The 15,586-nt window shown below is 38.0% G+C and overlaps 1 protein-coding gene across 1 annotated transcript in view; it reads left to right on the top strand.

Moving 5' to 3' along the window:
- The window catches only part of COL21A1 (collagen type XXI alpha 1 chain), a 173,245-nt gene that overhangs the window by 99,497 nt on the left and 58,162 nt on the right, over nt 1-15,586 (top strand). The window contains exons 11-12 of the mRNA XM_081094853.1: nt 6,953-7,006; nt 7,102-7,155. Of these exons, the coding sequence (XP_080950979.1) occupies nt 6,953-7,006; nt 7,102-7,155 (108 nt within the window). The remainder of the gene's footprint in view (nt 1-6,952; nt 7,007-7,101; nt 7,156-15,586) is intronic.

The raw sequence follows: 15,586 nt of genomic DNA, 5'->3' as shown, positions 1-15,586 counted from the left end.
ATCCAAACAAGAGATAATGTTTTAAAATACTCAAGAATGATGGTAGAGAATCAGAGGAAAGGGGGAGGGGAGACTAGTACTGAGGCTTGCAGAGTGTGCTTGACAGGGGGTGAATAATTAGTAGTAGAACAATAGGACCCATGAGACAAGATTTTTATGCTTCTCTCTTTCCAGGCTCTTAATTGAAAAAGTGCCAATTGTGGACTCCACAGTTTAAGAGCTGTGGGAAGTTTAGGGCTGAGAGCCATGAAGATTAAAGACCTGGGAACTGGAATACATTAGGACAAAAGCCAAAGACATGGCTATTATTTGGCTTGGAAAGGGGAATTACAAGAGGAAGTTTAATTATGAAGTGTATAAAAACATCCTTCTAGAAAGAGCAGTTACTACCTGGACTCTCACTTCACCTCAATTTGGGTTCCTTAGCAAAAGTGTTTATTGTCTCAGTGTCTCCCACTCATATAAAACACACACACTCACCCTCATGAGAGTCACACTCATAAACTAAAAGATGGGCCATCTGCCTCGAATGAACTATTCTACACTTGGGCAGTTTATCTTCCTTTTCTGTAATAAAATGTTATTTACTTCTTTCATAAAGCTTTCCTAGACAAAGCTTAGTTGACTAGCTAAGTCATTGTTCTCCAGCACTCCCCTTATATAAATCTCATATATGGATCTTTCCAAATTTATCGCATATGCTTCTTAAATAGATTACTTATATTTTATATGTTATAGTTAGTATAGACAATAATGATGTATCCATAGACATCATATATGTAATAATGTTATTTGTGTATTTAATTAAATTATTCAAGGAATTGTTTGATTCCACATCTGGTATTTATAATTTTAAAGATAAATTCATGTGTTTAGTATCTCTTCTTTTGATTGTAATCTCTAGGAATGCAGGGTTGTTTCTATGATTATTTTTAGAGCCCCCAGTGTTAGTGACCAGCTAGACTCAATAAATACAGGAGTGGGCAAAAGTAGCTTTATAGTCATGAGTACATGAAACACAAAATTTATTCTTGCATTATTATTTATCAATTATTGTATTATTTATTTGTATTACCACTGTAAACCTACTTTTGCTCACCATTATTTCTATGTCTGTTTAGCTTTATTTATTTTTTATTTTTTCATTCATCTGGTCATATACATAATATTTGTTGGGTATTTCACTGTGTTCCTGGCACTCTTCTAGGCTATGGAAATGTAGCAGCAAACAAAAATAGAAAAAACACCTGCTTTATTGAAGCTCACAGTCCACTGGGGAGAGAAAGATAATCCATTCACAATAATAACTTAAATATAAGTAAATAATATCAGATGATGATAAGTACTATGGGAAAATTATTGCAGAGCAGCAAGAGAGGAAGTAGGGTTAGTTATTAGTCACCTCCTTTTGAATATAAAGCATAATTATTAGAAATTTAGGTTGAGAAGTAAGAATTATGGAAAATGATATCTGTTATATTAAAAAAATGTGTATTTTTCTTTTGAAATAAGCTCAGTATGCATTCTTCTTTTGAAATAAGCTTGGTATAACTTTAAGTGTAAACTTCCTTGGGGAACAAGTTAATTTACCAAAATTTAATTAAATTCGGTGAATCTAAGAACTGAACTATATCTGCAAAGATTATTTGCCAAAGGTAGACAATGTTATTCTTTCATAAGCTTAGCTCAAAGCTAATTATTAATGAAAAGTGGCTGATGTTGCTTTGTATTTATCACCCATCCACCTTTATCTAAGGCAGTGGTTCTCAACCTTCCTAATGCCGAGACCCTTTAATAGAGTTCCTCATGTAGTGGTGACCCCCAATTTCATTGTTACAAATTGAACATCATTAAAGCATAGTGATTAATCACAAAAACAATATGTAATTATATATGTGTTTTCCAATGGTCTTAGGCAACCCCTGTGAAAAGGTTGTTCGATCCCTAAAGGGGTTGCAACCCACAGGTTGAGAACCGCTGATCTAAGGGAAGGAGGATTAGACTTAGATAAATTTCATTTATAGTAAATGTAGTTTGCTTTAATTTAAAGTAGCAATTCTGTTCTTCTCTCACAGAAGCATAGAGCTTCTCATTGTCAAATATAAATCATTTGTCTTAGCCCATAAAAATATTTTTAAAGTTTTGTATTACTTCCTATTTTGCAATCAGTTAAACTATATTTTCCCCCAGAGTCCTTCACTCAATCAGTGATATTAATCAGCCATCCACTGCACAAGCCTGATTTCTGATCATTCCACATTTCCAAATTCCTCACCTTCTGTAACCCATCATCAGGTTAGACTAAATACACCTTGAATGGATTCAGATTCTCCCTACCATTATCTCTTCCCTTCAGGAGTCTCCCATATGATCTTCATACTTTTTCTTGCTTCCTTCAATATGTCCTCCACAGTGTAGAAAGTGAGCTTTTTACAGCTCAAGTCTGATTGTGTGTCCCCTGATTTAGTGGCTTGGATTAAGATTAAAGTCCTTCATAAGACCCACAAGCTGTGTACATAACCTCCATTCTGTCATTCTAGTCTTGTGTGCAATATGCATACATCCATCTCTTCTTTCATCTCCAGGAATATGGCTCATCCTACCATGCCACCTAGCACATTGAAGGGCTTCCTCTTATGTGTTGTGCTTTCCTGAGAGTTCCTTTGAGCTCAGGTCTTCAGAAAGCTTCCCTTGACTGTCTACTTTGTTGTTGTTGTTGTTAATCCTCATTCAAGGATATTTTTCCATTGATTCTCTGAGACAGTGGAAAGGAGGGGGAGAAACAGAGAGAAACATTGATGTGAGCGAGACACATCAATTGGTTGCCTCCCATATGCAGAGATCTAGTCTGCAACTGCAGTACATGCCCTTGATCAGAATCTAGCCCAGGACCCTTCATTCTGCGGGCCAGTGCTCTATCCACTGAGCCAAACTGACTAGGGCTTAACTGTCTACCCTTCATCTCCCATAGCATCACAGTTCTTTCTTAGAACTTAGCTCAGGTGTAATTTTATATACATTCATGTGACCTATTAGTCAAGTAATGAGAGTTAAATAGTTCAATTATTTGATGATTAGTTGGGTTAGATGGCAACTAGTTTCTGTATCTTATCTAATAAAAGAGTAATAAGCAAATTAACCATCACTCCACAACAAAGATGGCGGCACCCATAGAGGCTGGGCAGGATGCTGGTGGTGTCACCCTGGCAATGTGAGCCCAGCAGGCAAGCGGGGTCGTAGGCAGCACCCAGCAGGGCCTGCTGGGCAGTGGCAGCGGCTACTGTGAGCAGGCAGTCGGGGCCTGCAGGCAGCATCCAGCAGGGCCTACTGGGAGGTTGAGGCAGCGACCCGTGGGCAGGCAAGCAGGGCCCACAGGCAGCACCCAGCAGGGCCTGCTGGGTGGTCACCATGGCGACCTGCAAGCAGGAAAGCGGAGCCCACAGGCAGTAGCACATCCCCTGACGGCTCCCAAATTGAAGAGGGTGTAGGTTGAGCTGAGGGACCCACCCCCCCTTCCCTGGTGCACAAATTTCGTGCACTGGGCCTCAAATTTATATATATGAAAAGACAGAGATTCATGAATATTCTTTGAATTTAGTTGTATAGAGCTATAAAGTCCACCAATGATTAGAAGATTCCACAGTGGACATTAAAAGTAGACACTTGATTTTGGTTACCTAGTTACCCTGGTTGTGTACCTAAGGGTATATATGTTGGAATTTTGGAAAACTTTGAGGAAAATTATGAAATAGAATAAACTTTAACTTACAGTCCTACATTTAAAAAATAAGAGTGATATTCCAAATAATTTCTTTGGATTTTATTCTCATTTTTAAGTTTAGAGTATTTAAAGGAAACCTTCTTACTACTTAAAAAACTATATATTTATATTGGCAGAATATTTTTTAGTATGATTAGAATTGGGCTCACTAGACATTTGACTCTAGCACATTTGATGATTTTATTACCAATTTCCATTTCAAAGCTATATATCTTTCCTGGAGCATGGCAACTATGAATCATGGAAGAAAAGTAAATTGACTTTGTATACTTCAACCCTACAATTTGGCAGTGAGAATATTTTTTTCCTATAAAATGACTCATCTACAGAGAAACTTTTTCTGAACATGGGAAAAACTTAAATACTGTCAGAAATCTTGCAGATGGGGTAGTGTGGATATTTGGATCTACTAATAATTGCAAAATGGTAAAATTAATGTTGACAAGTATTAAGCAGTAAAAGATCATGTGAAAGTTGCAGTGTACAACACAGAAACTTGCGTATTTGGAAAGATAAAAACTCAGTAAACTATATGAAAAGCTTATAATTTTTCCTGTTGCAGGGCATTTTTTGTTTGTTTGTTTTAGTGTGCCCTGCTATGACTCAACGTTTTATTTCTTGCTCATCTTGGAAATTGTTCTCTGTTATGATATTCCTCCCTGTTAACCTTTATTTTCCTGGTTTTTAGTCCAAACTATTTTTTCTAAATTTAATCTAATTTTTTCTGGTGTTTTGCCCTGGGATTCCCCTACCTTGGATTCCCCCACCTTTTTTATTTTATTACCAAGCATGCTTCCTGTAGCTTCTAAAATAATCTTTGAATTTCTTTATACAATTTAAGTTTTTAAGACCTTGTCTCATTGTAAGTTACTAAAAAATGAACAACAGTAGCTTGGTTCTTGTATTTTGGGAAGCAGTTACTATTCCTTTATTGCAGTTCTTCCAAAATCAAAACCAACAGAGCCATTGTAAAATACACTGAGGCCTTGTTCACATGTTCAAGATTAGATATGTACGAATGTTGCAAAATGGTTAAATCATGATGATGACTGGACCTGCCATTCCCCATGCATTAATGTGGCTATTAAAGCTACAGAATAACATTCTCCATGGTGTCTCATAGGATTATACAATAGCCATTGATTCCAAGAAAAGAAAGAAATATTTATTGAGATCCTAACATCTGCCAGACATTTTCACCTATGACACTATGTTTCTTTTCCAAAGTAAAGTGGGCATTAGTATCTTGATTTATGGTAAAAAAAAAAAAAAAAACACTGAGGTTTAACTGGGCAAAGTGACTTTGCCAAAATCCCATAGAAAGGGAGGAGCAAACATTCAGCTCAAGGTCTTTTCCAATGTCAAAATTCATTGTCTTTCCACTTCATTGTGTTGTCTCTGGATCTGGGGATTTGATTTCTCTGCCTGAGGTCACATTATGAGTCAGAGGTGAGCTGGAAACATATTCTGGGGCATCTTCATGTTACTTTAATCCACTGAAATGTCATGTGTTCTCTCTATAAAAATGCATTAACTTCTTCGAAGAGAAGAGATAGCATGGCAGTTTTTGATCTTTTCCAAAAGATTAACTTTCTGAAAAAAAGTAATAAAGCAGATAAGACATTTGGCTTGACTTTTGAAAAAATGTGAAAGAAAAAATAATTCAGTAAATGTGAACTTTGCAGATGACCAATCATTTTGATAAATAGCTAATCTCCATGGTAACTTTCTTTTAGAGAATTTTATGAATATGTCTTTCCTCTGGGCACTCACTTAACCTGCTGTGCTTTGGTGTCCTCATTTTAAAATGGAGATAAGGCTACATTAAAGGGTGGTTGTGAAGATCAAGTGAATTTATTAGTTTGGAACATGAAAGTTGTATATAAATCATTGCTATTATTATTTCTCCCAATTCCAACAGCTTGTGGCAAGTTATGTCAGACTATCCAGAGAGTGCATGAAGCATTCTGAAGAATCTGAAGGATATCCTCGGTGGTGGCATTTATAAGTAACCTAGTTCTGTTTTGGCATGTGCCAACAGTGATAGAATTGAAATTCAATTCCAGGCCTCTTTGATTCCAAAGTGGTGTTAGAGCTAGCAAAGAGTAGTAAAAGAAATATTTGGAAATGGGACTGGAAAAGCAGGTAGTTATGATGTCTCTAAAATTGCAGCTGAAAATGTATTGACAAGTGATTGGGTGACTACAAAGACCAGGCAGATATCTATGAGGAGCCACATAAAAATAAAGCTTTTGGGTTTAAGAATGAAAATGTGATTGAAACATGAATGAGATCTGTGTTAATACTATTGACAAAAGAAAGCTGTGTCCAACCAGTAAGATCTGAGAAAGATGGAATATGAATAGAGTGTGGGAGAAACCTGGAATCTGAATAAGAGGTAAATGTGTTTGCAGGTGCCAGGTGGTCCAGGTCAACCTGACATTGACCCTGAGAACCTAGATAAATGTTCAGGGCCTGTAAGTTTGTTTGGGAGTTTAATCCCCATGTACTAAGTGAAGAATGAAGAGTTCCCCCTGTCTAAAAAAGATGCGCTGTTTTACCAAGGGTCCAGTTTCTGGAGGGATATGTTAGAAGAAGTGGAGATGAAAGTGGACCATGGCCTCAGCAGACAGCTCAGCCTTGGGAGGTGGGGGACAGCCATATTCTTGAGGTTAACATAGCAACTTTCTAAAATGAGCATTCCGAAGGCTGTTTTAGACTTATTCTGAAGGATAACATTGACCCAGGTTTAATTTATTCTAGGGATTAGCTCGGATGGTCATTAATTCAGGAAGTTTAAAAATGTATTACATTTGTTTAATCCTCCAATTCTAGGTGTTTTCTCCTGAATGTGTTGACTATGTTTCTAATGTGCAGTACATTTCTTTAGAGGCTGTGAATATTGGCTTTATATTCTGATTTCCAAAGTCTTCCTTTTAATTGAAGCATTTCTGAGTATTTTTCTTAATCTTGAGATATTTAAGACCTTTTTTCCTAAAAGCTAAAGGATATGAATTCCTTATTAAGCATTTGACACTTTATTATTTTGATTTCTTAACTAAGTGAAGTGTTAGGTGTGAGAAACTTGAGACAGGTGCGAATCCTGAAATGGAGGGCTGCTCTTTGGGAATGTGCTGGAATGTTAATTATTTATTCTTCACTTTTCTTTAGGGTTATCAGGGAATCTCCGGATCACCAGGTGTTCCAGGATCCCCAGGAATACAAGTATGTGACCTGTTTATGCATATTTTAGAAATACTATTTCTAGTGATCCATAAAACCATAACTTACAGACTTCTTTTATTTTGTGGTTAATTTAGGGAGTACGAGGACTACCAGGTTACAAAGGAGAACCAGGGAGAGATGGTGAAAAGGTAAACACATCCACACATAAATGTGTCCAGTTGTTTTAGTCACTCAGAGAAGATAAGGATGTTGTTACCTATGATGACTCCCATTCAATAGTGTTCCCCTTGGTGAATTCCAAGATTTGTGGCTTCAGAAATTTGTCAGCAACCATTGGCTAATGTAGCTTTTATTATTGCCTGCCTGGTTTGGCTAAGAGGTTGAGCATTGACCTATGAAGCAGGAGGTCACAGTTGGATTCTCGGTCAGGCCACATGCCCAGGTTGCAGGTTCGATCCCCAGTAGGGCCCATGCAGGAGGCAGCTGTTTAATGATTCTCTCTCATCATTGATGTTTCTCTCCCTGTCTCCCTCTCCCTTCCTCTCTGAAATCCATAAACTATATTTAAAAAATTTTAAGGCTTTAATTACTAGATGAAAGTGGTTTTTACTTGATGACCACTGTCAAATGGAACAGTTATTGGCATTATCCTGGTTCCATATTCTCTTCCGTGGTTAAACTCTGGGATGTGGGAGCGAGCTGCTCTCTTAGAAAAGAGAAAATTATATGAATGTAATGTGTCCCCTGTTAGCCACAGATAGTTCAATATCCACATGTCCATCTCCATAATAGATACCTGTCTGGCAGGTGGCCTATTGGCTTAGCTTTACTGAACTTATCAAGCTTCACTGGTACAGACAACATTTGAACTGATGACTTTCCTTGAAGTACATGTTCTTTAAATATATTCAATAAGTTAGTACCTCCCCATGGATCCAGTCAAGGCCTACTGGCTCTGGTAGCTGGTCCACATCCAAGATGCTTATTTGTATTTGCTCATATCCCCATGTTGATTTGTTAGCTTAATTCCTAAAGCACGATTTTATTTCTAAGTTCTTGGTTTGCTCCTGGTAAAAACCTGCATTAATTTTCTAACTACCACCTTTGCAAAATTATCATCTTTTTAAAACAATGTGCACAGCATCCACATGTGAGAAACCCTGATGCAAACTATATCTATTTTATGTTTTTATGGTTGTTCTTATTGGATGGATCTCTGACAGATCTCCTGATGGATCTGCCACTTTCAAGCTGTTTGATCTTGGGCACGTTACTTAATAATGTCTTTGACTCTTACTTTCTTATTGACACAATGGAGATTTCTTTGTAGGCTTTTGTGAAGACTTAAATGAGAGAAGGTATAAAGAATACTTAGTATGGTTCCTGGTAAAGGCTTTTTCTTAAATAAATGGTTGTTGTTTTGTTCTTCTGCTTTATTCATCAAGCAGCTTGGTTTAGTTGAGATGTGGCATGGGGTGGGCTGGTGTGTCATGGGCAGACATGGGTTAGAGTGGTCACCAGGGGAAACAGGAGGGTTAGTGACTACAAAAGAAACAGAGAAGATGGAATAGATCAGGGCAGCATTATATTAGGGGGAGAGTTACAGGAGGTAGAGCAGCAGCAGTAATTGATAAAATTCCTGAGAAGTAGTATGAAATTCTCCTGTCTACTGAGTGGCCTTGGGCCTCTGTGGATATTTTTAGTCATTGAGCAATTCTGCCCCTTTTGTTTTTTACTTTTTTAAAATATATTTTTATTGATTTCAGAGAGGAAGGGAAAGGGAAAGAGAGATAAAAACATCAATGATGAGAGAAAATTATTTATCGACTGCCTCCTGCACCCCCCTCCCCCACTGGGGATTGAGCCCACAACCTGGGCATGTGCCCTTGACTGGTATCGAACCTGGGACCCTTCAATTCACAGGCTGATGCTCTATCCACTGAGCCAAACCAGCTAGGGCTCTCCGCCCAGTTTAAATTACAGAGGTGCATCTTAAAAGATTACAGGGGGCAGGCCAGGCTTACAGGAATGTGAGATGTCTCTTATTTCTCAGGTCTTTCTATATCCTGAGAGATAGCTGGTGCTTCTCCAGGTGAATGGGGAATTCCTCTGGCAAGGTCAGGTGGATACCTGTTCTGAGAAGACCTTCAGTACAGGATCATTGCTGTTTCTTTGACATTCTTACAAATAGCCTGATTTAGGCATGGGGGGGGGGGGGATGCAAAAATGTATGCATGTATGAATGAATGCATCTATGAATGGATGAATGAATAAATTTATTTATTTTTCCTTTTACCTGGTTTTTAGAGACCAAATATAGAAAGGAGGCTTTGTATTCATCTTTAAAGAATTGGAGTGAGTTTCCTCGGGAATAGATGTGCTTTTTTAAAAATAAAAGAAAAATGTAAAAATAAAAAAAGGAATAACAATAATTCAATTAATCACACCTCAAACTAACTGCTCTATTGGTTAGAGTTATTGTGCTGTCTTTAAAATAGATGTGTGTGGATTTTACAAAGCCATACTTTTTATTGAATTAGATAACTAAGATGTATGTTTATGCAAAGGTCTCCGTTTTCAATCCAGTAATGATTTCGTTCAGAATTGATTGTTTTCTGAAATTCATTGTTTGGGCATAAATCTGATTTGACACTCATCGGAGCCTAAAATCACTTCGTGCTACCATTTAAATTCTGCCTCACATTCCCGGTGGCTTCAGCAAGTTCTTTATCTAAAGTTACAGTAATTTAGTAAGTTACTTACAGACTTTTCCTTGTGTGTGTTTTTCTCTCTCCCCATAATACATTTCCTTGACTTTCAGAAATGGGACTGTTAGCATCATACCCCTGAGGGGGCCTGGAGTTGTGGCAGGGCAGGATACTTCTTCCAGGCATTTCACAGTGGCTTTGGGGAGATTGTTCCACACAATACTGTTCTCCATTAGGAAAATTTTCCAGAACAATTTCCGTTTTGTGGATTTCTTCTGAAAACTCCCATAGCAGGAATTCTCAGTTACGATAATTAAAATTACATGTACTTTCTCATTTACTTTAACATGACAAATTGAATGCATATAGATTTTGCAGGATATTTTTTCCTCTGAGTTTACAAATCAAAAGGAACACTTAATCCATCAAGTGGTCTTCAATTGGTAACAAATTTTATACCATGCTTTAAAGCTGTTCTCTGGAATTCAAGAAATACTTTAAGTACTTCAAAACACCTCCTCATCCTTAAGGAAACCTAATGTATTTAAATTGTGTGGAGAAATTTTTTTAACACTTATATTGGGTTGTATTGGTTAACTGCTATCTATTTATGGGTTTTTGAAAAGTGTATGAAACTTTTTATGGCAAATTCAATTCTGGAGACACAGGAAGTATTAATAAATTCTTTTTTAACCTATCCAGACTTGGTTTTTCTAGGTTTTAGGATATACAGTATACTAATTATATCTGAGGTGTCATTATGGAACAAATTATACATTTTGTTTAATTTCTTTGTTAGAGCATTTAACATTTAAATGGTTTCTTCAAGACCTCATTTTCCCATTGTCCTTAGCAGCCATACCTGTGATGAGTGAGAAATTCCTGCTTAAATCAGTCCCTTATGTGCATTATCTGGGCTTCCAAAGTCAGGAGATTAAGTGGTGCTATCATGATTTCTATTATAAAGTCAAAGAACTCCAATATATACATTGAGAGAACAGTAACAAAGGATCGAGATAAAAAGGTTGTTAGGGAATGATACATTAAATTTTGTACATTAGTAGTTTTACTTCTTGCAGTGTTTCTGAAGCAAAATAAAAAAAAAACAGCGTGGGCAAACTACGGCCCACAGGCCGGATCCGGCCATTTGAAATGAATAAAACTAAAAAAAAAAAAAAAAAAAAGACCGTATCCTTTTATGTAATGATGTTTACTTTGAATTTATATTAGTTCACGCAAACACTCCATCCATGCTTTTGTTCCGGCCCTCCGGTCCAGTTTAAGAACCCATTGTGGCCCTTGAGTCAAAAAGTTTGCCCACCCCTGGTTATGTTTAAAATATTAAAGCAAAGCCATTAGTGACATAGGAGGGAGAAATAGAACTGGTTTAGCAAAGTTGCCACTTTTTTTGCTTTCTCCAAAAGAGAGAGTAATCTATCCATAATCTACCTGTGTAGTTTTTTGAAAGAATCACAACTCAAACAGTGGTGTGTGTGTGTGTGTGTGCGCGCACGAGTATGTGTGTGTGGTGGGGAGAGGGGAGAGAGATTTAAAGCAGTTACAGATTACAGGTTGAGCTCTAAATTCAGGCTACTTAACCACCCAATCATACTTCTTAACCTCTCTAAACCTGATTTTCAAAAATCTAGAAAGTGGGGACTATGATATTATTTTACTAGATGCCCAGTACACAGGATTCATGCACTGGTGTGGGTGTGGCCTGTGGGGATTGGCCTGCTGTGGGAGCAGTGCTCCCACTGTGGGAGTGCATTGACTACCAGGGGGCAGCTCCTGCATTGTCTGCCCCCTGGTGGTCAGTGGGCGTCATAGTGACTGCTTGACTGGTTGTTCTGGTCATTCCACCATTAGGTTGCTGGGCTTTTATTATATAGGACTAGTAGCCGGTGTACAAAAATTTGTGCACTTGGGGGTGAGGGTGAGGGGTGGGGCCAGATCCCTCAGCCCGATCTGCACCCTCTGTCATGTTCCTGGACCCCGGTCACTCCTGGCCTAGGCACAGGCCTACAGGATTGGGGTGGCATGGTTCCCGAGGCCCCATTTTATCAAGAGAACAAAGTCAGCATTAGCTACAGCCCTCACTGAACCCAGTACAGTGCATCTGTGCATACAACTGCCTCGTTCATGTGCCTGCTTTGCCCTACTGAATTACTAACATCTTGAGGACATAGCTCTGTCTTATCCTGCTTCACCTTCAGTGCCTGGCCTCGTGCCAGGCACCTGAGAGGGTTTGCTGAGTAAGTGAATGAGTGAATGAATGAGCGAGTAAATGAGTGAATGAATGAGCAAGTAAGTGAATGAGCAAGCAGCTACTGGTTGGGATAGTTCGCACTCCACTCTGGGCTGCCTGACTCAAACCCCGGGCAGTTCCCGCCCTGCTCCCAGCGGCCCCACTCCCCTCTCCCAGCTGCATAGTTCGTGCAGGGCAAAGGCGGCCTGGGTGTGCCTGTTGGCAGATCTGTGCATTAGCACCTGCCAGCCTCGGATCCCCGTGGGAGGGCCGTTTGTGGGCGTGGCCGGTGGCGGATCGCTGTGGTCCCGCCTACCAGCCCTGGGTCGGGTCCCATACGGGCCACCTGCCACCCGGGTTGCGGATAGCAGGCCCGGATGGCAGTGGGGCAGGCAGGATGGTGCTGTCCCGCCCTGCCTGCAGTATTCAAATTAGCCGCCATCTTTGTTGCTGGTTAAGCGCCATCTTGGTTGGCAGTTAATTTGCATATCGTCCTGATTAGCCAATGGGAAGTGTATCGGAGGTACAGTTAATTACTCTATTTGTCTTTTATTAGATAGGATACCCTTATTTGAAGATTAAATGAGGCTTAGTCAAAATTACTGCTATAAATTTGTGATATGATAATGATGATTTGCTTATTGGAGCCACCATCGTGCTGATTACATAATGTAAATGTTTTGGAAATACCTTTGATTTATTTTTATCATTTATCTAAATGTTGAGGTGCCCCATCTAAAGCAGACAGAAATTTCCTTAATTTCTTTCCTTTGCATCTATCTTCTTACCTGTATAGGTACCTATATTCTGCCTTCCCTCTTGTTAATATGAATGAACTATCCATATATAATACCAACCTTCCTCTTGTGCTCAGGATCCCATCCTTCTCCATTACTTTGTGTTATTAACTAGCCCTTTTTCTGTGTCATTAATTTTTATCTTTTCTAGTTAAATTATCCCAATAGCCCAAAATGGCCATCTCAAGCCAATCACATAGCCTCCTTCATTTACTGCCACATTTCTCATTCCCATTCCAGTGTAAGCATGCCTTTACTCACTTGCACTTTTTCACTTCCTTTCCCACTTAAAACAACAGTAGAATTTCTATCCTAATCTTCTGCTGCATATTTAGATCACTAATGTCTACCATCTTTAAAATCCATTAGTCAATCTTTTTCAATAATCTCTGCTTATTGGCAGTATTTGAGATATACAACAAGATATTGAATATTTCCTTCTTCTTTGAATGAATTGACTATTTTCTTCTTCTTGGAATGATTTCTTCTCTTGACTACTGGAATATCACATGTTCCTATGCTTTCTCTTACTTTAACTGGTTACTTTTTCACAGTTTATTTCTTATCATCTCTTCCACTTTCCATTCTCTAAATGTTAGGGTGATGAAATATAAACTTATAGGAATATAAACTTATGTAGCAAATATATAAAAATGCATATTGGTGATAAGTATAGTAATGATTAATGTGTTGATATAATTAATGTTATAATTGATATACTAAATAATAAAAATATTATTAAATGAAAAATATTATTAAATGAACATGCTTCATTTTCTAATACAATATTTTGCATTATCTGAATCTGGAGAATCCATGGAAGTGTTGTTACAATCCGGACTTTCTGAAAAACTTTCTTTACTCTTTATGGAAGAGGCGGTACCACATTTCCTTCTTTCCTACATTCTTTCCTCAGAGGCTCTTCCAAAGCAGCACTAGCTGTATCCTCCCTAAATATTCTCTGAAGTCAGGGTGGAAGTCCCTCCTGTACAGACGGTGTTGACCTGGGCATGCTCAGTTGTTCAGTACTTCTTTGGGTACTTTTCTGATCTTTCAACCCTTCGGTTTTAAGGCTCTAAAATAGATTCAGCATCTCAGTTTATTATGAAGAACCAGTAATTCCATGTCCTGCCTCTTTATTGGCTGCTATGTCTCTTTCTGTCCTGTTTAACTTTCCTCTACTGGCATCATTGGGAAACTTACAACTTTTATTGAATTTTTACAGCATTATTCATATTTTCTTGGTTCTAAACTTGACTTCTCATCTTCACTTTGGGCATATTCTGTTCTGTGGTCATTGATAAACTATAGCAGTGACCCTGCAGTAGGAGCTCAGGAATCTACTTTTTTTCTAGGCCTGAGTAGTCCAATGGTGATCACCAAACCCTAGGGAAATGCCCATCCTTGTATTGGAGGAACATTTAGTAGATTTGGACAGTTCCCAGTTAGTCATTATTGCGTGAGCCGAGTAAGACAGCATTTCTTCTTAACTGAGAGGAGAAAAAACCAAAATGTGTAAAGCTTTTGATGTATTGGATGCTTTTGGAGGCTTTTACTGTTGTGTGTACATTTTTCTGTTTTATTTTTAGACATATTTTGCATCAGTTTTAGTCATTTTTTTTACCACATGAAATCCTCAACAAAAGTCATATGTATTTAGTAAAATAAGTCATGCTATGCCTATTTTTACATTAATTGTGAAGTAAGTCTTTCCTATTTTACAGCCTAGAAAACTGAGAAGTGAAAAACTTAAATCATTTGACGTTATTCAAGGATCAAGGAGTTGAGATAAAATGTCTTGATCTCAATGTGGCTTTCTTTTCATCGTTTTTTCCTGCTTTGGCCAGAGCAGTTTGTAGCAGTGTGGTTCTCTCCACTTTCATACTGTTGCCTGCACTCTGTCTGAGAAGAATCCCTGAATGTCTGGCTGTTGCTAAGTGGAAAGTAGGAGGAGGGGGCTGGATGAGTGAGTTTAGGTTGCGCAGATTGTGCCATGAGACAGGTTTCATTGTCTACATCCCTCTTAAGGAAACTGGGATAGTTCACTCTAGGCCACAGATCACCAAACTTTAAGTAGCAAACTCTTTGCAGTAAAATACTTTTGGGCATGGAGCCACAGATAAATGTATGAGTTATAAGCCTGTGCTACTGTAAAGCATTATGTCATTTAAAAACAAATAAACACACTGAAAAACCATAAAAGAATAAGAGGTTTAAAAATATTACTTTTCATATTCTCTTACTACTGAAATAAATAATCTGGACCTGACTTTAGAAACTATGGCTGTAGGACATCTTACGAGAGGGACAGCCTCTTCATGTCATGAAAGGTATGGAAATGAAACCATCTTACTGTAAATCTTGGATTCTCTTTGATTCTAATCTCTTGTAAACTTGGATGGAACCAAGAGTGTGAATCCTCAAAATACTTGTTTTATTATAAGTTTCTTGGAGGACTCGAGTGTTTACCATATTTTAGAAAATGAAAATATTTTGTATATTCAGGAAATTACCATTAGTCACAAGCAAGGCATCAGCTTGGATAGAGTAGGTTATGCTGCAATAACAAATGAATCCCAAATGCCTATGGCTTAAAACAATAAAAAAAAGGTTATTATTCATCAAACTACATATTAATTAGCAGCATTGAGGCTTCCCCCATTGTCCTCAAATGGAGGCTCAGGGTAATAGAAGTTTCACCATTTGGATTATAAGTATAGTAGCAGGTACATGGAGAATCGAACAGTGGCTCTTAAACTTCTCCCATTCATCTTTGATTAACCATAGCAAAAATTTTGTAAATAACACCAATTTCAAGAGTCTGGAAAGTGTGATTCCTTTCTGTACTTGAGAGTAGAGAGAATCT

The sequence above is a fragment of the Myotis nattereri genome (genome assembly GCF_964212035.1).
Source record: "Myotis nattereri genome assembly, chromosome: 6".
NCBI lineage: Eukaryota > Metazoa > Chordata > Mammalia > Chiroptera > Vespertilionidae > Myotis > Myotis nattereri.
This window is presented reverse-complemented; position numbering and strand designations above follow the sequence as displayed.